This window comes from Scophthalmus maximus, chromosome 22 (genome assembly GCF_022379125.1).
Source record: "Scophthalmus maximus strain ysfricsl-2021 chromosome 22, ASM2237912v1, whole genome shotgun sequence".
Lineage (NCBI taxonomy): Eukaryota > Metazoa > Chordata > Actinopteri > Pleuronectiformes > Scophthalmidae > Scophthalmus > Scophthalmus maximus.
The window spans coordinates 3,885,902-3,911,146 of record NC_061536.1 but is presented as its reverse complement, the minus strand read 5'-3'; the positions used below and the strand labels follow the sequence as shown (position 1 = coordinate 3,911,146).

At 42.5% G+C, this 25,245-nt stretch overlaps 3 protein-coding genes across 12 annotated transcripts; 2 read left to right on the top strand and 1 right to left on the bottom strand.

Moving 5' to 3' along the window:
* Window positions 1-143: 143 nt before the first annotated feature.
* On the bottom strand, window positions 144-13,573 carry fam221a (family with sequence similarity 221 member A). 7 transcript variants are annotated; one of them, XR_004786721.2, is made up of 9 exons: window positions 10,346-10,921; window positions 10,089-10,262; window positions 9,793-9,983; window positions 9,616-9,689; window positions 9,355-9,487; window positions 8,355-8,445; window positions 6,636-7,786; window positions 6,452-6,512; window positions 144-480 (listed from the first exon to the last, which is right to left on the bottom strand). XR_004786721.2 is itself a non-coding variant. In XM_035619940.2 (9 exons), the coding sequence occupies exons 3-9, from the start codon at window positions 10,408-10,410 to the stop codon at window positions 450-452; spliced, it is 759 nt and encodes a 252-aa protein (XP_035475833.1). In that variant the 5' UTR covers window positions 10,411-10,439; window positions 10,982-11,121; window positions 13,429-13,573; the 3' UTR covers window positions 144-449. The 7 variants fall into 7 exon arrangements, 4 of the variants coding, with proteins under 4 accessions (XP_035475833.1, XP_035475834.1, XP_035475832.1 ...); XR_004786722.2 differs by having other exon boundaries at window positions 6,452-7,208; window positions 7,549-7,786; XM_035619940.2 differs by lacking the exons at window positions 6,452-6,512; window positions 6,636-7,786 and adding exons at window positions 10,982-11,121; window positions 13,429-13,573 and having other exon boundaries at window positions 10,346-10,439.
* ccdc126 (coiled-coil domain containing 126) lies at window positions 13,024-17,354 on the top strand. 2 transcript variants are annotated; one of them, XM_035619944.2, is made up of 3 exons: window positions 13,024-13,284; window positions 15,216-15,879; window positions 16,020-17,354. In XM_035619944.2, exons 2-3 carry the CDS (start codon window positions 15,642-15,644, stop codon window positions 16,223-16,225), a joined length of 444 nt encoding a protein of 147 aa, XP_035475837.1. In that variant the 5' UTR covers window positions 13,024-13,284; window positions 15,216-15,641; the 3' UTR covers window positions 16,226-17,354. The 2 variants fall into 2 exon arrangements, with proteins under 2 accessions (XP_035475837.1, XP_035475836.1); XM_035619943.2 differs by lacking the exon at window positions 13,024-13,284 and adding an exon at window positions 13,333-13,432.
* An 879-nt stretch (window positions 17,355-18,233) lies between these two features.
* On the top strand, window positions 18,234-24,706 carry tra2a (transformer 2 alpha homolog). 3 transcript variants are annotated; one of them, XM_035619938.2, is made up of 10 exons: window positions 18,251-18,405; window positions 19,228-19,550; window positions 19,928-20,061; window positions 20,187-20,352; window positions 21,443-21,496; window positions 22,610-22,798; window positions 23,251-23,366; window positions 23,649-23,816; window positions 23,898-23,968; window positions 24,075-24,706. In XM_035619938.2, exons 2-10 carry the CDS (start codon window positions 19,539-19,541, stop codon window positions 24,083-24,085), a joined length of 921 nt encoding a protein of 306 aa, XP_035475831.1. In that variant the 5' UTR covers window positions 18,251-18,405; window positions 19,228-19,538; the 3' UTR covers window positions 24,086-24,706. The 3 variants fall into 3 exon arrangements, with proteins under 3 accessions (XP_035475829.1, XP_035475828.1, XP_035475831.1); XM_035619936.2 differs by lacking the exon at window positions 19,228-19,550 and having other exon boundaries at window positions 18,234-18,405; window positions 23,904-23,968; XM_035619935.2 differs by lacking the exon at window positions 19,228-19,550 and having other exon boundaries at window positions 18,235-18,405.
* Window positions 24,707-25,245: the final 539 nt, after the last annotated feature.

The window sequence follows — 25,245 nt, the reverse complement described above, 5'->3', positions numbered from 1 at the left end:
AATCTGGAAACAGTGCCGAAATAAGTTAATGCATTGCTAATGTAACAGGCGTGCCATGTCTTAAACGCAAGTGCGCACACACACACACACACACACACACACACACGCCCCAATAACTGTTGCATTCAAACTGACACAAGCGGTGATGTTTTGGTGTTTATGGGGCTTCTCTGTGAGAAGTTGGGTGAAAAAATGATTTCACAATCAACTGGGGATTCTTCTGCATTATGAGATCAGTAACCCTTCCTGAAGTCACAAAAGAATGGCAGTAATGCAACGCTGTGTGGTGAACTTCAAATGGATCTTCCACAGGCGGCCTGCTCGCCAAAAGAAGCTCCTGTTGATGAAACCTTGGGTGATCTGGAGTAAAGCGACCTCAAATGTTCACAACTGCTTTCTTCACACGCTGTTTGAATCGCTCCTCTGATTTCATTGTGCCGTTCATTCCGTCAGATGGAAGGAGAGACTGTGACACTTGACCTGAACAAAAGGGATGAAAGCGAATATTTAGACGCGTCACCCAAAGAAGAGCTCAATCTCCAAAGATACCCTCTTAATAAGAAAACCCAAATAGCACTTCAGCTGAATCTGTATCATTCAAGTGCTTCATTTATCTCCCATTCATAATCCTTTTGTGAACCGGCACGCAGCCATATAATCTATTAAAATTGGGAATCTTCAGCAGAGCTGCTTTTTTAACTTGCACAGAGGATGCGTTGAGGGCTTTTTGTATAACACAGGATGCCAAGGGGGAGATGAGCAATGAGATACGAGTGAGAGAGTGCGGAGCACAAAGTCATGACCGAATCGTGATGATAACAGGCAGGAATTAATCCCACTTCTCGTCCTCTTCAGGGGATACATGCAAACTCAGTGACTCAATTCAATAGGCAAAAAATTTAGCAAACATCTTGCACCTTTGTGAGTGTGTTCCATGTAAATGAAATAGATGCATGAAGCATGTCAGTTAATGTTCTGTCCGAGTAACCGGTGACATCTCCGGATTTGACCAGATGTGCCAACAGTTGTTTATGGGCTAAATGCTGACACTTGTTGTGCAAAATACTCCCCAATGACAGTGCTGACATTGTGATGTTAAACGTGTAGGCTGCGATGGTTAAGGTGTTCCGTGTTAGTTTCACATGACAACATTTTTCTAGTTGGCACCAAACACAACTGAGGCTAATGAGAGCGTCACAGGTTTTGCACATATTTGCTCATAAATCAAATTAGTGGGTCAAGTGAAATTTGGACCTGACGATTGCCAACTGATTTTTTTGTGGCAATCCAACCAACACATAGCGAGCCATTAACCGTGACACGATAAGTGTCATCCTCGTGGTGGCACACGTTGAAAAATCAACCAAAGAAATTAGGGTTGCTCTTCTCAACACGTTGGATACCTGTACCAAATATCATGGCAATCCATTGAATAACTGTTGAGATATTTTAGCCTGGACCAGAATGGTGGACTGACCAACCAATGTCACGATTATGCCCCCATGAAGGGTGCGGTCGAAAAGTCCTTCCTATCTACTAGTCCTTGACCTCAGTGGAAAACGTCATGAGGTCAAGGGAAGGTGTAAAGGGGGACTGATAGGACTTAAGAAAAGCCGACAGCGCTGCTCAGATAATCCGACTCGACTTTAACTATACTACTCCGTCTGCCGTGGTGAAACTCCAAATTTCCGAAGATGGACTACGCAAAACGCAACGGCTCCATCAGCATGTTTCGGTGTGTTTTACCACCGTGTGACATCAGATGTGAAGGATTCATATGTAACAGTAACTTACATGATGACGTGCGTCTCTTCTGGGTCATATTCATACTCTCCTACTCATTCTCCTTCTACTTCGGGGTGAATCGTTTACGTCCGTGCGTGGCTGCGTCACGTTAAATATCGCTGCCGCAATGAATTGTGGGGCGTCTTTATCTCCTTTACCCTCACACTGGAAGCTGCAGTGTACGCTATGCTAAAGGAGATAGGAAAGGAAGCATTTAAGCTCCTTTCCTCTGCATTTAGAGAATCCGAACAGCTCTTATCATGGCTGCTGATCAAATGCTTCCGGGTCACGTCAAGATTTAGGAAATTTCCTAAGCCAACCTGACAATTCGACCTCACCCCCAGTCCTCTGTGTCAGGTCCTCTGTTTAGTTATGCCTTCTTCTGTTCTGTTTTTTTTACTCCAGCTTCACATTCTTCTCCCTTGGTTTCCTCATGTGAATTCTTTGGTTGCCATCACTGTAAGTCTGTTTTTCCTTTTTAAATCATCCTTTGTTCCTGCACCCTGCAATTGGGTCCTGCAGTACAAAAACCTCACAACCAAACCGCCCATCGTCATCTCACGAGCCAGGTTGCTATAGCATAGCTTTTGGAGTGAAAGCTGCCAACAACATGAATGCATCATGTCCGCTCTCAACAGCACACACTGCCGTGTGAATAATAGTTGGGGAATGTTTCCTCCGATTCCTCATTACCGGTTGAGTGTCACCTAAATGCTGTTGCACACCATGTGCATCTCTTCCACTGTCTACCTTTCGCCCAGTCACCTTCAGCAAAATAACGCACCATGATTCATAAGGTTTCACCAAAGTCTTCGATATGGTCCTGTTTGTACAGCCAATTACACCAATCCATATACCCACAGTTAATGTAACAGTAATATCTTGCTGCTGAATATGTGGCACATTTAGGCGAATGTGGTACAGAAGGATTTTCCTGGCGCTTGGTTTTTGCGGTTATCAGAAATCATTTCTGTGTAGAGTCCTTAAGAGAGCGAGCCGTTTAAATGCAAATTCGTTTTCTCCTCCTGTCAGCAGCCGCCTAGTTTGGACTAAAAGTTATCTCCCAAGATTTGTTAAGATGAAAAGGCCTATAATTTTCCCCGCTGCTGTGAATCACACTTTTCAAACTTACAGTGTGCACAACTGTAGAAGGAAATACTGACAAGCAGACTGCCTGTAAGCGTCTCTATCAGGCAGTCGCATGCAGACGGACCTGGAAGTCACATTTATAAAAAAAAAAAGGCTACGTCTCGTACTGCTTTTGGTTCTCTCTTGGCTATTACGCCAATTTGACACACAACTCTGACAACTAAATTGCTGCTTCTGACTGCACTATTGTGCTATGGTGACAATCGGTTACTGCTGGTAAGCAAGCACTGCTATTACTTAGATAGAGCAACAACGGCCTCTCGATTACCGTCGTGGGCTGCGGCTTGCAGCTGACGGTGATTTGAGTCGAGAGGTGTTGACGTTGGAGGTTCATGGGATGTTTTGTCATTTGCATTGGTAAAATGAAACCAAATTTACTTTAAATTCCAATACTGATTCCGTGTAATTTGAATGAATGCCTCAAAAGTAACTGGATTGTTTTGACATTAAGTTGTCTCCCACCAAAGCTGTGTCATTTCTGCCGTCCACTACTCTAAGCTGTATTTAGCTATTGACGATTCAGAGAAGCAGCTCCCCAAATAGTTTGCCTTTGTTTTGGCGTTGACATTAATTGACAGCTTTTGTAAGCAATTGCTGAACCGTAGAAAATCTCAGAGAGCGCGAACGCTTTTCTCCACTTTAAGTCGGGCGTAATTACAGTGCTGGCAACAGCGCAATGAAGAAATAACGCTAAATTTCCTTTTGTTGTTTTTCTCGCTTGGTCTTCTATCACTCCAACGAAGCCCGCGCAGCTCAGTCGGCCCATGTGGCCTGCGCGTTTTAATTCACTTGCCGTAGCCTCCCCTCTCCGCTCAATGTCCTTGGCTGTCCTCCGTGATCTCTGAGTGTGCGTCTGTCTCTCTGCGAAAGTATAGAAACGCGTCTCTGCCACATCTGCTCCTGTGGTGACGGCAGCACAAACATCATGTCAAGAGAAGCTCCGTGTAAGGTCTTTTGACTGACAGACAAGCGGAGGGTCAAGCTGCAGAGCGGTGACAGGGTTGGCAGCTCGGTCGGCTCAGGTGTGCAGGTCAGACTCTTGAGCCTTAACATTAGGAAACCTGATGAAAGCTGTTGTGAAGTCAAAGGGCAGTAAACTTTGGTTGAACAACTGCTGTGACCTGTGTTAGACCAACGCATTCTGGATGTGTCACTGTTATGCCAGGTGTTTGTTGAACCACAAGAATATTAAATAGTATAGGATATTAATGGATGCAGATACAACTGAAGCCTGTGAAAGTGTTGTTTATCACCGATTTTTCTTCTACCTGTATAATTGTTGTTTTAATTGTGTGATAATTCTTGTAGAATGCATTCATTTTCCAATCTTATTGCAAGAATATAATGATTTGAAAACGTTTTAAACAGATTACCTCTACCAGTAAACAATAACTCATTACTATGAATTCTGAAGACGATGAATTACTGAGAAATGTCAGATTGACATAAATCCATTTAAACAGGACATGCAACACAAATGAAGATTTTTTTTATATCAATTTAATATATACATTTTAATATTAAGTCTGGAGAGTTAATGTGATAAGCACTGGCACAGCCAGCGCAACATATTAGACACCATGCTATGTACCGACTTCACAGAAGAGAAAGCTGAAATAATTAATGATGCATTAATTCTCAAGAGTGAGCTGCATTCATACAAATAAAATTGCCTTGCCTTCAAGGAAGAACATTTTTCCACATGGCTGTCAATCAGCAACTTAGTGTGTCCAAATAGTTTTGCAGCAAAGTGAAGTCATTTCCAGATTAAGTGTTTTATCGGGTAGCTATATGAGGTGTGCATGCGCTCAGTGTGATTTTTTTCTGAGCACAAGACGTTCGTTACAGGGGGCGCAGTCGATTTGCATTTGGAAGTTTCCTAGATCTTGAAGTGACCCAGGAGTATTTGATCAGCAGCCATGATAAGAGCTGTTCGGATCTTTTCTAAATGCATGGGAAAGGTGCTTCATTCTGCCATGCACGGAGGTGAACGATCCAACCCGAAGTAGAAGAATAAGAAGAAGAAGAGTATGAAGATGACAGAGAAGAGACGCACGTCATCAAGTTACCGTTGCCTATGAAGCATTTACATCTGATGTCACACGGTGGTAATGCACACTGAAAAATTATGGATGGAGCTGCTGTGTTTTTTGTAATCCCTCTTCAGAAATTTGTAGTTTCACCACGGAAGACGCACGTCAATGACACCCGCTGGCGCATGATGACATAGTATAAGTTAAAGTCGAGTCGGATTCTCCGAATAGTAGATCCTAAACTAAATAGCACAAGGGTTACAGGCTTGCTGTGTCCCCCAGTTTTCACGGTAAGCTAAACTAAACATGGTGCTGGTTATAGCCTGTAAGGGACAGATCACGTGACAACCCACCGTGGCGTCACCCACTGGTTTGTGAACTGCTATTTTGAAGCCTTGAGTCTAGTCCAGCGCCATCATGGTTTTTCCAAAACCAGAAATAAGCATATTAGGAGCAGCAGGAAGTGTGTCTGACTGAGAACTCAACGACACTGTAAACACCCACCTACACCTGTGGCCTGCACCCACTGGACAGTACGAGCTGTCAATCACACCGTGTCCACGCCCCAATGCATGCAGCAACATGCTTTATCGTCTATTTTACTCTAAATGGGACCATGACGTACAAAATGAACATCATGCTGTATTGAAGAGGGATGCCCTTAAATGAAACAGGCCAACCTGGGAACAGTCTCCCTCTCTCTCGGAAAACCAGCAGATCTGATGGATTATTGTAACACGTTAGTCCTACTACCATTTGCTTTTGACTTATTTCTTTTACTAGCTTTCTGAGCCCATGGGAGAATCTTAACCTTCAAGGTTACAGTTTCAAGGTGACGACAGCGAAGAAATACACACAAACGTAGAAAGACGAAAAATAAAATAGAATTTGAATCCCAGTCTCCTGAATGGAAATCCTGTGTTTTAACTCTTTTCATCCACCATGACGTGCTGTGTATGCAGACTTTGTCATTCTTTATGCTACCTCTGCCTTCTCACAGAAAACCTTGAAGCCAAACTTCGTATTGAGAGTTAACACTAGCTTCCTAGTCGTCCTCCCTGTCAAACAGTTTGCAGTGTATGTGTCTATGGTTAGGTGCACTTCGTTAATGTGTGTACATATGGGTGGGTGTGTGTAGCTGCGTAAATATAAACACACAAACTCCTCAAGTTCGTCGACGCAGGAGGGGATCGAAGAAGAAGCTCTATGAAGTTGCTGCATTGTCAATTTCCCACTGTTTCTACAGCAAAAGATTGTCAACACACACACACACACACACACACACACACACACACACACAAACACTTGATCTGTCCTAAACAGAAAGCAGACTGATTCTTCGGATTAATCAGAAGACAACACTTGGAGCGAAGACAACGGCGTGGACCGCTGACAGTGTAGTCGATGATGTTTGAAAATAGCTTAGAGGTCCATAATTGAAATTATTCTAATTAAAATGACAGTTTCGAGTAATTTGTCAGTACCTGTCAGCCTGTTGTGCGTCTCTGTGCCCCGCCTGGGTTTTTTTGTTACCTCTCGCTCCATCTGCGGGGAAATTAGGGGAGTGTGTTGTTCAGCTCCAGTTCAGTGTGTGCATACCCCAACTGTCACTGGGGTAATTAAGTGTTTCCTTGCGCAGTAATTGCCAATTTGATCTTCTGCGCTCACCTCATGATTTGTGGTGTCTGATCTGTCAGTCACGCTGGGCGTGGTTTCCATGGGGATGAGGGAAGTGTTGTAGTCATTTTCTTTAACCAATGGTCAAAGTAAATTACCTGTAGCCTCCCAAACGCGGTTGCTATGGAGAGGCAATTACCCTAAATTGTAATTGTGCCAGACTAATGTCAGCCCTTTTCCCTCTTAAATTAATTGGGTTTTCGCTCTTGCGTTCTCCAGCACACTCCACTGCCCGGTTTTTCCCCCCACAGAAGGTCTCTGTGAGAAAAAAATATCCGAGGAGTAAGCAGCGTTGATAGATCAAGTGTTGGTTTTTTTTTTAAAGGATGCTTGACTCTAGCAGTCAACAAAGCTCTTCTGGGTAGTGAATGGGAAACATGATTGGTATAAAGTGTGAATGTGCGGCTGTGAATTTGTGTGTTCATATTTCTTCTTGCGGCAACCTGATACCATGGTTCATCGTGCATACACATTGAATTTGAAGTGTTGGCTTTCAGATGGGACCCAGGTGCATGCATGCTGTGCTTCGGGCGTATAGCCCCATTTTCTTATCCTTCAGACCACCTGTTCACACAAACACACACACACACACACACACACACACCACAGTACTTCTATCTTTATCAGGACCCGCATTGACATAATGCATTCCCTGGCCCCTCACCCTAACCGTATCCATCACAACTAAATACTAACTGCTAACAAAAACTCCAACCCTTACCCTGACCCTAACCTAAACCTAAAACTTATTATAACCCTAAAACCAAGTCTTAACCCTCAATTGTCCTTACTGCATAAGGTCTACAACTCAAACTGGTCTTCACAAGGAGAGAAGTACAAGTACACTCACTCAGTCTCTCTCTCACACACACACACACTCCCAGTTCCCTCAGGTAGTACTTACATTACAACAAAGGTGAGGTGACTTGACGTGCACTGGTCAGCACCGGTACAGATGCTGATCCAGTATGACTCGCCATCCACACAGTGGGAACATTTGAGTGGGAGTGAATCCTCCGTTTAGAATTATTTTTTTCTAACGTAAAGACGCCGGAAAGTGGGCCGCCAGCGGAGAGAACAAGATCTGCTTAAATCTCCATTCACCGTGTGGATTAAATCAGCTCTCATCACTCTCTGCTGATCTGCCATGAGGAATGGGATTAATCAATTGGAGACAATGCATCTATCTGCAAATTAAAAACCGTGCCCGTCGCTGAGCTCGCAGCTCCATGGTTTTGATGTTATTTTGGTGACGTGTTGAGTAGGCGGCTTTCTCTCCATGAGAGTACATCAATCACACAAACAGATGTGTCAACTGACCGATTTATGGAACACGTATAAAGAGATGAATACGAGGCATTGTCAAAAAAAATTGAAATAACTAAAAGTGAGGAAAGGTTGATTAGGATATCGGCTGGTAAATAAGAAAAAAATTATAATAGACTATAAACTGGGTAAAATTCAGTGCAAGGAAGATGTGTCATGTCTACTATAAAATTCATGTTTGCCAGACGATATCCTAAAGAAGCCATTATCAACTTACTTAAGTGGATTTAGTTTATCTTAGTTGATAGAAGTTTAAAGAAACTCATTTCAAAGATGTTTAATTCCCTTAGTCTAATCTAAGTATCGAATTCTTGGTTTTCTTTTTTTACAGCTCATGGCAAACACCAAGAACGACACTGATAACATCTCATAACCATGGCTTACTTCCTAATGGATGTGTTTCTTCTTGAATGCGTATGCGTGGTTAATCTTTGATGCTGAGCTCCTCTGCTAACAGCACCCGATGTGTCCCGATCTGAAAAATAAAACAAAGAAGAAAATAAAAAAGATACAGTTTAGTGTGTTGTGGTAGTCAGATATAAGGGGTACCAACAAGTAATGTAGTGTGTCTCACTTGTATACCTGTACCAGGATCTAATGGACAGATAGTTTTGCTATATAGAATGTATTTTTCTGAAAGAAAATGGACATACAGACCTGAGCTAACGCAGGATTTTGAATGTGAGATTTTAAACTGTGAATTTAGAACCTATGTGTGTGGAATAATCAGTCAACAGCATATTAAATCATGCATAATTAACTACAATATGAATGGAAATTTTGAATAATGCTGCCAATTGTGTCATTAATCAAATTTCTGTGTCATTAATCAAAGAGTTGAAAATGACCTCTCAAGAGTTTATGGAGCCATTGTTAGTATGAAACAATTTGCCAACTCAAGGTGACTTGCTGACATTATTTTTACATAATGTATTCTAAGATAGCCAAAGCAATCTCTCAACAAAATGAAAGACATTGATTTTTGTATCCCAATAGCTGTTTATTCAGCACTGATGCTGCGCTGCTCTTTGCTGCCCTCGCATGCTTCTTAAGGGAACTTTCTTCCCCTTTTTGTCCAATGCACACTCACACCTCCACTACTACAAGTCTGAATCACCAAAAAACTGACTCCTTCAATAAAAAAAGAGTCCGAACAGAGGATTAGCTTGCCTGGTATCTGCCTGTATATCTGTATTCTGCCTGGGAGCTGACGTTGCTCCGTGTGACTACATGTGCAACGAATGTTCCAGACTCACAATACCAGGCAGAGAACAAAAAGCTCTGCTCTCATTCCACACAGGCACATTTCAAGATGGATCTATCATTGCAGTTTCTCATTGCACATAGGGATCAGCTTATCGTATATCAGCTACAGAACAGGTACCTGAGCCACAGGCCTCCTGATTGAGGTAGCCGTCCAGTAGGGAGCTGAACCCCGTCAGCCCCCCCATGGCAGCGTACGGGACATCCCGGCCTACTGGCCGACCCCGCGCCTCCCTCTCAGGTTTTGTCTCAACCTGCAAAAGAAATAATGTAATTTAAATTTAAATAATGTGAGGTGTGCAACTTGTATGTCTGTGGGCAAATTGTAGCTAGTATGCGAAACATATGGCTGGCAAGATCCTCTGTTTAATGTTTGAATTACCAGGGTCTGGTGGGCAGAGTTGGGCTGGCCACAACCACAGGTGACGGTGCTCTGGAACCCAGAACAGGAATTGCCTGAAAACATTGAGACAGTAACTATATATATATATATATATATATGTATATGTATATATGTATATATGATATATGATTCCTCAGAGAGTGAACTACGACTTACACTTCTTGCACAAGTGCCCAGTGGCTTCACTGTGGTCCTGAGATAAGTGTTTACACCTGCAGCGGACAGGGTTTGGCCCATTTCGAGGAACGTACTCATAAGCAGAACAGCGACATCCCCTCACCTGGCATGGTAGGCCAAGGGGCCGCTCAGAGGGAACCACTTCAAAGTCTGTCTTATGTTGCTTGTACCTGATGACGAGATTAGAATACTTACAGATACATTTGTGTTCTTATGTACGTGTGCAAGGGAGAGGGATGTCTGATTTGAGGTGTGATAGTATAACAACGTACTACCTATGTGTACAGAAGCACTGTGTCTCAGGACCAATGAGATTGCAGTCGATACCTTCTGGCACCCCAAAGCTCACAAACAGCCTGTTTTTCATGCGTTGAGGGAGCACCGTCCTCTTGTACTCCTCATATTGCTCCGGGGTGAACAGTCTGCCACCATCATCATCACCAACAATACTTGAAAACACAAACTGCTATTAAATATAGCAAAGAAAGCAATATTGCAGAGGTAACTTACCTATGCAATGAATGAGACTAACCTTCTGTACTCCCAGTACTCATCCACTGCTTTTACGGCTGATTCATCAAGACATAATTTCTCCATTGTCAGGGAAGGCAAGGGAGGCAGCAACTCTTCAGAAATTTGAGGGGGGGTTTAAAAAAATAAAGCTATATGTGATGACAATAGAACACCATTCAGTTTGAGATTATGTGTGTCTTAACTGAATAAATATAGTGCTATTTTGTTCAGGTAATTTCCGGTTGTAGTCTCGACTCATGTCGTGACGTTACTGTGTGAGGTCAAACCAGCCTTCAAAGGAGGCTTGAAACGGCCTTCCTTGGTCAAAAAAAATAACCCATCAGAATTGAGTTCATTGCTGTTGTCAGGTAGAATTCCGTAAGTAAAAAGTTGAAAGGAGGCTAGCCGAATCTCGACCAATCACAGAGCCGTCAATAGCCCCGCTCTGTTTTATCTGCCAGTGACACGATATGTTGTGTAGCCTGCTAACGTTAAAGAGAGTTAAGAGAGACGCAAACAATGGAGGGGCCAGGTGGATATGCTGACAATACATTTGTCAACACCAGCTACAAATTAAAAAGTAATGGAAGACCAACTCCAAAACTACATTGAATTCAGAAGACGTGAGTGGAATGGTTAGGATGGATGCACTTACATAAACTAGAAGGTGCGCGCTTGCAGGTTCTGCCTCCTCTTGCTGTTGTCTTGCCACAGCAAACCATTTCTGTTTACCTCCAGCTCAAAGGGTTGCCATGGAAATGGATGTAGACGTCCCTCTAACGGTCGCAAAGTGAACTGCAGAGAGAGAGAGAGAGAGAGAGAGAGAGAGAGAGAGAGAGAGAACTGCTGTGACAAGAAGAGGAGTCAAACAACACAAAACAATAAAGACTGTCAACCTGTCAAGGTTGACAGTCTTTATTGTACAGGTCCTGTACTGCACTAAACATTTTCATTAGATTCACTGTACATACACAACACATATTTAAACACAGTCCTTATATATACTTAATACATATTTTCTATTGTAAATATTCCATTGCAATGTCCACACTTATATATTTTTATCGTAATTTATCTTTCACCCCCTGTGTACATATATATAGATCCATATATAAACAACTAGTTCACTGCCATTATGTATGTACATTGTTATTTTTATTTGTTGTTTTTTGTTTCCCATGCCAATAAAGCTGCTTTGAATTTGAATTTGAGAGGGAGAGAGAGAGAAAGAGATAGAGAGAGAGAGAAAGAGATAGAGAGAGTGAGAGAAAGAGATAGAGAGAGAGAGAGATTTTTGATTTAATTTGGATTTTTCAAAAACAATGTTTATTAAGATTTACCAGAGAACATCACGGTCCTCTACAACTGAAATGGGGGAAAAAACACATACAACAACAACAACACAAAACTGAAAAAATAATTGAAAAAACAGAATGAATCAGGTCATAAACACAGAGTGAACACAGAGACGAGCTCTTCCTCCTTCACTGAACACACAGCCGTGGAGAAACACCACTGGGTTAAAAACTCCTGTATGTCGTTCATCAGAGAGTGGAACCTGAAGTCCACTCTCACCCTGGCTCTCACCAGAGACACGTACATGTGTGTCAGCCTGGTCCGGACACATTCCCTAACTTGTCTTTCCTGCTTTTATAAATCAACAGTTTGGCCTGACTAACCGCAAAATTCAGCAACTGCCACTTTTTAGCATCTTGTTGTCTGTAGCCAGCACCAAAAATAAAAACAGTCTCCGTGAACACTTCCCCACAGTCGAAAAACACACTTTTTGAAATGTTAAAAAGAGGTTGAGAGAGAGAGAGAGAGAGAGAGAGCGAGAGAGATTCTTTCCACAGATTGCAAACACCCTAAAGGCTTTTGAGAACATGACCAATGATGAAAAACTTCCGTTCCTGCTGGGTGAAATTCCGAACGACACAAAACAATAAAGACTGTCAACCAGACCTGCACTGAACATTTGCACTGTACATAAGACTCACTGTATGTACACCACACATATTTAAACAAGCGTCACCCCACAATGTTTAAACAGTCCTTATTTATACTTAACAACTATTTTCTACAGTGATTGTTTTAATTGTACATATGTTGTATATATGTCATATAATTGTATATATGTCCACACTTATATATTATATCTTGTATGTATCTTTACCCACCTGTGTACATAGATATATACAGTATATATATATATATATATATATATATATATATATATATATATATAGGTCCATATGTAAGTAACTAGTTCACTGATATTGTAGTAGTATTGAAGTATTATTGTACATTGTTATATATTTTTTTCACACTTGCTTTGTCAATGCAAACTTGTGTTTCCATGTCAATAAAGCTGGTTTGAATCTGAATTTGAGAGAGAGACCAGTAATGCTAATATTAATGATAATAAACACACCTAAAGGGGAGTGTGGGGAGACACAAGAATTGAGCCAGCTGGGAGCTAGCATCTTTGTTGCTAAGCTAACACATCGAACACTACGCTATAACATTGGACAACATATTATGTTCATACTTCATCGCTTTAATCTCAGCCGATGTGTATTTTAACGGTTTACCTGCAGTGAATAACTACACTCAGCCAGTGGAATCCCACCCCCCCAACAAAAAAAGACAAAGAGCGGTATGAATACATATCCCACAATGCAGCGGAAGTGACGCACGCAGTCGACGTCGAGGGGGGAACCATGACAGTCCGCACAGATGCATGCTTGGAATCCGAGCCGCAGACCCTCGCCTGCGGTGGGCGACCCCGGTGTTTCAGAGAGCCGGCGGAAGAGGAAGCCGAACTGTGACTTTTTTTTACTATTTTGGTTTGCTTTGTTTGTATAACCGAGACAGCAGGTTGTCGACCCCCCAGCAGCAGCAGCAGCAGCAGCAGCCCGCGGTTGCCAAACTACGAGCATCATTCAGTGTCAGCCAGAGGTAGCAGCCGGAGCTCCCGGTGTGGTTCGTCTCGTCCCCGCTCCCCCCCCCCCTCCCCCCCCCTCCAGCCACCCCGCCGGAGCCCGGGAAATACCCGCGTCGGCCACAAGATCGCTGCCTAAAAAAAATAAAAAAAAACCACACCTGGGTAAGAAAAGTGTCTGCATCCTGTATCCTGTATGTGGGGGAGAGATCGCTGACTTTCTGTCGACTGTGCCACAGTTTTGAGCGTGGCCGAGCTAACCAGTCGAGCTAACAGGAAGTGTTGCGTCGGAGTTGGGAAACAGTTGAGCAGATGCTAACGGTCGATGCCGGCATCTGTTCTCGAAGTGTGTGTGTGGGGGGGGGAGTCTCGCAACTAATCGTCCGACGGTGCTGTCCCCGGTTTACGTGTTCACACTCGCGCGCGTGTGCGTGTGTGCGTGTGTGTGTGTGGATCTTGACGCCGTTTGATCGCAATGATCAAGGGTTGTCAACGTTCGGGTTTTTCGGTCGAAGTCACAGACAGGATCGCGTCCTGCACGACAGAACCTGAAGCGTCGTGTCCGTCGCCAGCCTCCACCCAAGTCCATGACATTGGTTTGAGATTGTGCTCTGCAGATCAGTTGATCGCGTCGGTTGCCGAGCCCCGCCAGCCGTTGGGTTGCAAGTGGCAGCTGCTGTGGTCAATATTTAACCTCTAGATCCCGGTTGCCTTATGTGCCTTATCGCTGCCAATCGCCCCGTTAGGGTACACAGTCCGCCGCACGAGTGGAACATCCATTATGTGTGCACTGGCCACATAGAACAGTGGGCAGGTGTGCTCGCACAGGCTGCCGTGTGTGAGTGAGGAGGGGAGTCATGGGACAGTGTGCACATGGGAAAGCTCCAAGGTGTCAACCCAAAGACAAACATGATCTATTGACTTGCACGTGGAAGATGCAGATGATTGTCCCAGAGGCTGTGTATGATGCATCGCCAGCAGAGTTGTGTATGTGTGCCTCGCGCCAATGCTTTCACTTGGTCTGCCTGCTTACAGCACAGCGAAAAGGTTGCAACCCTTGTAGTGGGTGGTGGAGCTGTGTTGGATGTGCCTTCGCATGGTTGTCAGGCGCTTTCTCCTGATCTACAGTTCTATCCAGGTCATAGGAAGGACACGCGCGTGTGTCTGTGTGTGTGGAGATAGAGAGCATCGCTTAAAGGATTCGGTTACCTTTCTTTTCATAATTTATTTCCTGCGTCATTGTCGCCTCTCAGACCTCAATAGAAAGGGACAGCACCACACCCAAGAGACAACGCGGAGAATGAACTTGTTGACAAAGTTGTGAAAACCGAGAGATGAGCGTCTAATTTCGCCCTGCATGTGCACACAGCCCCCTCTCAGGTTATTTGTAAATCCAATAACCATTGTGGTGGTGGGATTAGAGAATGAAAGCCCTCTGCCTCTGCCCCGGTCTGTTGCTGTGTCTCCTATCTGGAGCTGTAAAGTGGGTCCCATGAAATCTAAACCGGTAATCAGGTTTCTGGGCTAAGAGGGCTGCAAAAGATTTGTTGATGAGTGGGTTATTGTGCACCCTGACCCAAAGCAGCAAAAAAGGTCAGTCTTTTATAATAGCTAAAAAGCACAGAAAGTCACTTAGATGTAGCCACCAGGTGAGGTGGTTTTTGATCCCCCAAAAAGCACATGCAGTGGTGTTAGTGTGTAATGGAAAAAAATTACGTTCATCCACAGCAAAATCCTCACAGACATTTTCAATTTAAAAAAAAAACATAATGCGTGACACGGCTTTCCTGAAATTAAGTTACAGAAATGATTCTTCAATTGTATTTGATTTGTTGAAATGTCAGTTCCTTTTTCTAAATCAATATTAAACAACTGACAAAAACATGTGTATCATTCTTGTTGTTAATTTTATCTTCTCTCTGTGTCTCGGTGCACTTTTCCAACGTAGTCAACGATGTCTGCGGAGCCTCTTCCTGAGCACCTAGTCTGCAGTCGTGATTTGGTTTTGGACATCTTGAAACCAAAGCACCATCCAAAAAAACCCTGACTTTTGGTTTCTGAGGGCGTCGGCCTCTCTCTGTTTCCACTTCCTGGCATCTGCTGCTGTTCAACACTTTCTCACCTCTCTGGTGTGGCAGGATGCTGTAGCAGTTAAAGAGACTTCTTCGACCGAATGGGGATAAGGCATGCACAGGCCCTGCTGGAGTTAACTTGAACGAGGCACTGAATCATTTCCAACTTTTGTGGTGGACTTTAACCTCTGACCTCTCCGTGGATAAAGACAGCAGAAAAGACAATATCACGCTCTTTACCAAGGGTAAGAGCCTCAGACCAGGCCTCTGTAGCTCCCCTCACCTTCGCCACCCCCAGTACCATGCTGGGTGCAGTGCTGCGGAGGAACATGTCTCAGAAGCTGAGTTTGCTGCTGGTTGTATTTGGCCTGGCATGGGGTCTAATGCTGCTGCGCTACACCGTGCAGCAACCTCGACATCAGAGCAGTGCTGAGCTACGTGAGCAGATCCTGGAGCTCAGTCGGCGATATGTCAAGGTCCTGACAGAGGAGAACCAGAATGCACCAGGTGGGCCGCAGGGAACCTCCATGGCTGGTTATGGTAAGTGTTTGAGAAGAAGTCAGGAGTGTTGTAGAATATGTTACGTTGCCGTTCTCTTTCCTGCTGCGAATTGCTTGTGTTTCATAGTTGGACATTAATTTATTTCCTTTCTCGGGTTTTCTTTCTCTACACAAACACAGCTGATCTGAAGAGGACTATAGCTGTGTTGCTAGACGACATCCTGACGCGGCTCATCAAACTGGAGGGGAAAATCGAATTGGTGGTCAATGCCTCCTCCACGAACACTTCCCACACAGCAGGGGGCGTCCTCGCCTCCAGCCGCCCAGGGACGTCCCGCCTTCACCCACACGTCCCCAATAGGCCTCGACCACATCAAGGAGCATAGCACATCACACTTTTCCAGCATTTATCACTGATGTGACAACATCAGACAAATGAAAAGCAATAGACACGTGGACATCCAGAAACTATAAACTGCACTTTGGATGCATATCAGATGTTTTCAGCCAGCTCGGAGGGAAGAGAGAGGACCTCTTCATGCTCTGTCCTATCATCTGCTGATATTTATTATTTTTTTACCAAGACTATCCATTGCATTTTTATATTTTAATTGCTGGTTTTATTCAGCTTAAATTCTGGCTTCTTTTTTTTATAGATATATATATAATGCCACATTTGAATCTTATGACAGTTGAAGTGAATGCAAAGAGGTATAAATCCTCTGGAATTGAAATTGAATCTCATATGCTTTATCATGAAATGGCTTAAAACGCTCCTCTGTCTAAATAGAGCCCTGCTTCAACATATCAAATCACTAGTCGTGATCGAATAGCAACATATCTGTTACTTGCTGGTGCAGTTGCAAAATACTCTATGAAGAAGACTCTTCTCTAAGCTCACACGTAGTGATTTTGAGGATAATGAAACTGCGTAGTTCACCCTGTAAGAGATAATCCAAAGAATGTTTTTCTGAATCCAGTGTAAATGTGTATCTGCAATGCTGCGAGACAATTTGGGTTTATAGCAGAATACGGTGGGAGGATGCCCATTTGCCACTGTCGACACGTGTTTGATTTGTCTCAGCAGTCATCCAATGGTTTCCTTGCCGGGTGTTGGGAGATGTTTTCATTCACATGTGGAACAGACTGATTGTACTGTGTAGTCCGTATTTAGCCCTGTAGTGCTCTTAAAATGACTGACCTGCTTACACATGTTCAGGGTTCATGTTGCACTGTGACTCTATAGAGATTGCTAAAAATACTGGGCTCATCAACTTTGGCTTAAGGGATATTTTAGGCTCTGAAATATAAATTCTTCCTGCCTGCCTCCTGAGAAAGGTTTCTAAAATTCTAGGAAACTACACCTCACCCTGCGCAGTGGTAGAAAATCTTTGTCCTGCTCCAAGGAAGAGCAATACTTACAACAATATTACTTGGGAATTCTATGAAACAAAGTCAATGTGGGTGCAAAACTGAAATATGAAAATGTGATTAAAACACAAACTAATCTCATAATTGCCCTTATACTTTTTTTGCTGACATATTACAAACTTCATGGTCATGAGGTAGAATTCATTGAAATTTATTTACTGATTTATTGGTTAGTGGTTTGACACCGGGGAGATTTTGATGCCACAATTGTACTTTGATTCATAATGAGAATGTAGAAAAAAGATGGTGAGCCAGTCAACTGTCGGATAGCTTTACTAATAAATTGACCTCATGGAAAAATAGTTTACTCCCCATTCAAATCAATGTCTTATATCAGACACTCCACTTAATCCCTAAAGATTAAATGTGGAAGGAGGGAAATCCCGTTGTGTTGGAGATCTTAGTTTTGAAATGGTTTGCCCAGCATCCAGTTTTATAATTTACCAGCGAAATCTTGGTTTGTCGTGGACAGTGATGGTAAGTAGTAGGTAAGTAAAACAACAAGTTACTTTGCAGTTAAGAAGTTAACGTACATGAATCTGGTTTACATAAAAAATATAATCTAGCATTCATGTAAAAGCTACCCAACCGTATTGCGAACAGAGGGATTCAAATGAATTCCTTGCAAACAGGCAAAACGTATAAATGTTTCCTACAGGATAGATTTTCATTTATATATTTGAATAGCTATAACACTGGGGAATTCCTCGCGAGTAGTTTTAAATGCATGTTGTTTACTTGGAATTAACAAAAAAAAGAAAATATATATGTTGTGTTAAACATATATATATATATAAACATAAACATCTATAGGTTATGTTGTATATGTACATGCTTATGTTGTGGAGTTAATACCCTTACTCAAAAGAAAGTTTCCAGTTGTGTGCAAGTGAGACGTTCAAGTGCGCCTCGGATTTTTGCCTGAAGGGGGCGTGGGCAACGAGAAGGGGGGTGATGACGTCCCATTCCGCAGTACATAAACATACAAACCACCTCGCGCGCCATCTTCTAGCTAATAACCAGCTAGAGACGAAATACCGTGGTAAACCCTCGGGGCAGGTTGTCTCGAACACGTGTTCGCGTTTAGCCATTCTGAACAATGAGTGACATTGAGGATAGAAACGGTGGCCCTCGGGTAAGTAGCACCATCGACCGATAGCGAATGTCTTTCCCCTCCTGCCTCTTTTCCTCTGTTCTTCCGTGTGGCTGCCGCTGAAGCACAACCGCAGGCGCATAGCCTCGGCTAGCTTAGTCGCCAATTCGAGCTAACGCTAAAGGACCCGGCTTAATGTCCGCGTCGCAGGACTTTGCCTCACTCGCGTTAAGGAGAGTGTACTTGTGCGTTGGAGGCACGCGACGCAGTCGAGAGCGATCTGACCCGAGAGGCCATTGCTCCGCTAAGCGAGACTGCTTCCACCTGAACGCCTCCAACGGTAGCTAGCAAGCTGGCCACCTTTAGCTTAACGTCACCATGGTCAGACCTCGGTGGTTTCAATTTGTCCCAATGTTTTTCTTCTTCTTCTTTTTTTTTTTTTTAATAGCTTCTCCTAATTTACTGCACTCGCTTTTGACTTTTATTAACGCTCTCTGTGACGTTTGTATGACGTACATCACAGCTATTACCGAAACCATTATCGCACATTAGCCACCTGGGTTTTTATAGTTTCGTCTGTTCCTGCATTGAATGATGTTACATGTAGTCCTGAGCCACTCTTCCTTCCCTGCTTTCACGCTCTGAATTAGCTAAAACACATAATCCATCTAGGCTCTTGTTAACATTTCAACTTAAATTGTTGTGACTTTGCTCAAATAATTTCTGGGACATTAAGACGTAATGTAATTGTGCTGCATTCAGTGTTGCTTTTTTTTTAAATTTTCTTTCTCCATTTCATAAAAGATCTTCTCCTTTGCTTAAACCAATGATCTTAATGTTATTGAATGTTCTTTTTTCATTAAGGTTATTGATCGTGAAGGATTTGAAGAGTTTTATCCAAGAGTGATGAAGAAAAATTTCAAGATAAACGAAGGCTAATGAAAACATGTACAGAGCAGAACATAGACGTGGAAAGGGAGGAAATGTGACGGAAGAATGGTGTCAGATAGGAGCGCTTGCGGTGTTATGGCTAAAATGAAAACTGGTTTCAGTATGGGTGAAGAAAAGAAAAAACAGACCCGGAATCAGAAAATGAGAAAACTGAAAAAAGAAGAACGAAGAAGGATATAAATCCTGAGAGAAGGGAGTAGCGTGTAAAGAATCTGGAAGAATGAATGTGTCTCTCGGTTAAGTAAATACACTGTTTGTGTCACATATGTCTTTTCTTTACTATGCTCCCTTTTTGTAACATAAAGATGCATGTGTTATTTTCCTTTGATTTCCCAGGTGGACAATTGAAATAGACCTGTCATGTACATTTGTTATTTATGGTTAATAATATGCAACTTTGTATGCCAGATAAATATATATTTTTTTAAATTATAAGATTACTAACGTTTTCCTTCACAGTATATATGCTGTGTATTTTAGACAGGTGAACTGTATGTGTGCAACGTACTCTGCCACATCTCACTACCCTGGGCTTGATTGTGTTTCTGTTTTAATAAATAAATAAATACATTTTGTCTATGAGAAAGTTGTTAACATGCTGCTGTGGCAATAGGGGTCACGGTCCCCATCTAAATCGGATCGTGGGAGTCCAGCTCGGGCGAAGTCGGAGAGCAGGTCCGGCTCCCCGAGCCCATCCCGGGCATCCAAACACTCTGAGTCCAGATCCCGCTCTCGGTCAAAATCTAGGTGTGCTGTCTCAATTTTGTGATATTTTGATCACGTCATATTGCACATTATTAGTCGTTTTTACTTGTCTCATCCTTTGTACCATTAAATTCAATACTTGTCCATCTCTCCTCCATCCTTTTCAGATCTCATTCCAGGCGGCAAGCAGACCGCCGCTATAGCCATTCGCGGTCTCGGTCCGGTTCCCACCGGAGGAAGTCCCGTTCTCGTTCCTACAGCCCCGAATACCGCCGGAGGAGGAGCCAGAGCACTTCACCTATGTCGAGCCGTCGCGGCAACACTGGCAGCAAGGTAAGTGTGTGACGAGATCTGACGAAAGCTAGAGAACAGAGGAAGACAGTGCAGACGTTTTTAAGGCATTATTCAGATATTTGGGGAGATTGGCTTATCGAAGCCATGACTTTAAGTAGAAGAAAAAATGTATGCAGTTTTTCCCACAGGTCTGACAAGATATTTGTGGTAGCTGAATGAAAGGGCAGACATTACCTGCCAATGGTCTACTACATGCGACCAACAACTAATTATGAATTACCTTTTTAACACAGTATTTTGAGTTATTGATTTATTGAATATTTCTGTTAATTTCACAAAATAATAATAATAATTCACAGATCCAGTGGAAAATTGATGAAAAATAGACTCTTTGATTTAATTTATTTTTTTTACAGAAACTGCACGCAGAATAGATTTAGTGATGAGATAACGATAAAATTCACTTTCCCTGTTCGTGGTTCAAAAAATCTCTCACATTTTACAAAGGTGACTGAGATTATCAGCTTTGCGGCAGCCAAAAGGCGGAGGTTGAGTTGTGGTAGCTGAAAATTATCTTGAGTCTTGTTGCTGGCAACGCTGCAAACTGTAGTAGTTTGCATTTTCTTTCATAGGAATTAGAAGGTACTACCAAAGTCAGAAAACAACTACACAAATAGGAGAAAAGGAGTCTGCGTTTCTAGATCAAGGGAAAATATTAGAAAAGAATAAAAAAACTTAGAATATGCTATAATGGGTCATATACTTTGGCAGTCGTTAATATACCTAGACGGCCCACCCAAGTTATTTCTGTGTCAGAAACACTGGAATTTCACTCATATGTTGACTGTATTGAAACCTGCTGCATGCTTTTCATCAGGCTTATCTCCCATATTGTTCTCTTAATATCTCATTTTATATATAAATCATAGTGACAATAGCAATTGATTGTATAAATATGTTCGGTATTATGATTTAAGTAGCATTTTTTCCTTTAAGTCAAATGCAAATTGATTTCTAATTGTTATATTTGTGAGCAAGCAATTCTACAGTTGACTGTGAAATATGCTGTGGGAAACCGCATTTATAACCCCTTTCATTAACACCCCCCCTCCTTTCATTATGTCAACAGAGCCATGACTTAACCAAAGAAGCATACAGTCATGGCGGCGATACTGATGTCAGGGTATGTTGACCTTTGACATATTTTGGGGAAGAGCAATGTAAAGTTTATGTGTGGGGGTCAGAGGCGCTACTACCAATGTAGTGCCGGACGATGGATATCGGGGTAAATACAACCTGGTGAACTTGAAATTTTTAGACAAAGGGGCTTGTTTGCAACCGACTCGGCTCTATCTGTTTTACAATGACAATAACAAGCACCGGGATATGAATGGAAGGAATTATAAGTTAATTCAGCACTCTAAAACGTTTCTGTGATTAAGAAAGTTCTTAAATTTTTGGCAAAACTGGTTAAGGAAAAATTCAGTAATAAATAAAGGCAAGAAATAATAAGTAAATCTACGTTATTGTTTGTCTTGGTATGTCTGCACATTTTTTTCAGCCCTGCCCTTTTTTTGTACGTGGGGTGTGTGTACATTTCTAGTTGGTAAAAAAATCTGTACTTATATTTGGTGCCTCATCTGATGTGGAGTATCATAAAATGATCCGTTTTCTTGCGGCACCATATTTGACCTCACTTTGTGTAAGGTCAGGAATGGTTAGAGCGCACTGCTGCTTTAAGAATTCCATGTGATAATGCAAACAGGAATGTGATGTTCAAAGCAAGCAGACTGCAGACGAACTGGATTTGTGCTAGGTGTCCCCAGGGCATCTCCATGTAGAAATCTGTTTAAGGGGTTATTAAACCGGTCACAGTTTACCCACTGAGCAGTTTCCCTTGCATTGGTACAACTGGAGATGCTTAGCGGGAAGTGTTGGTACCCCGTTGAAAAGATGTACATAGATTCATCCCTTTTTTGTGTGTAATATCTCAGTAGTAGTTATAAGCCAGAAGTCATAAAAGAGCAAGAATCCATTAAAGTTGAACTTTTATTTTCTCCCTGAACGGTGAAAACCTACTGCGAAGTAAGTTTTGTAAATAAGTAGGTTTTAAAAAATGTGCAGGGTTTTGGGAAGACATACTTTTACAGTCTGCCTTGTGCCCAGTGCATCAAAAATGCTGCCACACACTTGAGGCATCGTGTTTTGCATTTTAACACATATGTAGTTATATGCAAGACATTGGATGAGTAGATGCCTTGCTACCGACTCTGACCCTTGTCGTTGACCCTTCCAGGCGAACCCTGACCCCAGCAAGTGTTTGGGGGTGTTTGGCTTGAGCCTGTACACCACAGAGCGAGACCTGAGGGAGGTGTTTTCGCGTTATGGTCCTCTGGCCGGGGTCAATGTGGTTTACGACCAGCGCACGGGTCGCTCCCGTGGCTTCGCCTTCGTTTACTACGAGAGACTTGATGATTCCAAAGAGGTATGGGAAATGTTTGTGATTTCATTCATTGGACTGATACCTACTCTTTTCATCTTTTGATAAAATGAATTCTGTTCACTTGGGTGTAAAGCATCGACTGATGAGCTGATTAGAATACGTTAAGTCTATTCCTACCAATGAATTTTATTACGTACATATATGGTCATTAGCAACTACATATTGTTTGGCTTTTTAAAAAATTATATAGTTGTGGTACATGTAAGTCCACTCCTTCAAATAAAGCCTCCCAAATGTATTTAGGTGTGATTACATGTGTACGCCACTAGGTGTCTTCCTTGCCAAAAATTCCCTCGCCCTGCAGTCATGCACCTCCTATCAAGGGGTTACTCTGTATAATGACGGCAGGCCTCTGTGAATAAAGTAAATTTTAACATAGATCTTGCAGAAGCCTTAAAACATCTTTGTCTTGTCCTCCCCCTTGTGTTCCCCAGGCAATGGAGCGAGCCAACGGCATGGAGCTGGACGGAAGGCGCATCAGAGTGGATTATTCCATTACCAAACGCCCCCATACCCCCACACCGGGGATCTACATGGGCCGACCAACTCAGTAAGCTCAGGACTAATGTCAAGTATTGCGTATCTGTTTCCTGTGTGGCATGTGATTTACATCTCTTAAATGTACATCTGTGTAATTGATGATTAATGATGGACAGTGTAATGTTCTAATTTTAATATCACTTTTAAATTTCATTTGTATTTAATTGTGATTTTTTTTTTTCTTCTTTTTTCTCTGGAAACAAATTTTGCGATTTGTTACTATTTTGACAGGACCCTGTGTTTCACAAGAAATCAGATGAAAATCATGGCTTTGTTTCTCTTCTTTCAACAGTAATGGTGGCGGCGGCGGCAGCGGCGGAGGTGGTGGTGGCGGAGGCGGTGGTGGAGGCGGCGGTAGCAGTGGTGGTGGCGGCGGCGGCAGCAGGAGGGGGAGAGACTCTTACTATGACCATGGCTATGACCGGTATGAAAGATATGATGAGTACGACGATAGATATAGGTGAGTAACATTTTGAGAGAGTTAAAAGTTGACGTAACATTCTCCAGAATGTGTTTTTAAGTCGTCCTTGTCTCTTGGCAGTCGCAGGCGCTCTCCGTCACCCTACTACAATCGGTACAGGTCTCGCTCGCGGTCTCGCTCCTACAGCCCACGTAAGTGTGACGACAAACTGGACACAACTGAAAGTTTGTCTGTGTGCATCCACCGTACTCACTGGTGAAATCTGATTGAGTGTTTTTTTTTATCTTCTTTTCGCAGGACGATACTAAGATGCACATGTCAGTGTTCAGCTTCCCTCCAATAATTGACGGTGTGTGACTCATCAATGTGTTTTCAGAAGGGAACATTTTCAACTGCATGTCTTTATCAACAGAACTCTTTACGTTTGAGATAGTCCTCGTTTACATGAAATAGATGTCTTAATTTTTTGTAGACCTTTTTGATACATCCATGTCGAGTGTGAGCAAAGGGACGTAGCCACTGTTGATCACTTGTCTTCATTCTTAGACTTCCATCCTTCCCTTCTCTTTATTTTCAGCAGCAATGATACCGTTTCTTTTCTGTCAAGAGACAGTTTGCACTGATCGCTCTTCACATTGTCCTTGTCCTGATTGGGGAAGAGAACAACCTGTATTACGTAGGTAAATGTAAGAATAAACTGAATGTGGACAGCAAAGATGGCAAATTGGATTAATCTCAATGTAACGTTGCACTAGCTCAGTTTACTGGTAAGTAACAGGTAAAATGTTATAATTCTTTCAGTGGTTGGTTCTGTGCTCACATTCCCTTTTTTCAGGAGTCATTGTTTTTATTTCTCCAGAGAGAATTGTGTTTTGAATTTTTTTAAATTGTTGTTTCTTTGTATAGAAATACAAGCATATGAAAACCAAGTTTGTAAAGGTGTTTTTCTGACTTAATGTGCACAGAGCTGAAGTTGGGATTTGGTTGTATAGGTGGGAGTAAATGCTGCAAGTAGAGTGGGTGAGGTGGGAAAACAATCGGCGAGACATTCGCAGCACAATCCAAGCGCCAAGATTTTGTGCATGATAAGTTTATGTTCACAAATTTAAAGTAGTCGGATCAGGAGTTACTCTTTTGATATTAAGTTTTCTCCAATTCCCACACCAACAAAAGTAAGAGAAAGAGAAAAAAGTATCCTAAACGGGTGCTTTCTCACAGTAACGACGTCAACAACCGTTTGTGATGTGTTCATAGTGCCCATTAAAACACAGAAGCCTTTTCACTTTAAAGTAACCATGGGTTATGTCGCCTCAACAAAGACATCACTGGAACCTTTTATTTTAAGTAACCAGTCATCTGCTTTACATCATTACAATACAACAGCACAGGGCCAGGTTTGTTCACCTGTCAAATATTTCTGCGTTGAACAAAATCGTTATTGCAGGACGCAATCAAAAAGAGCTTTTGC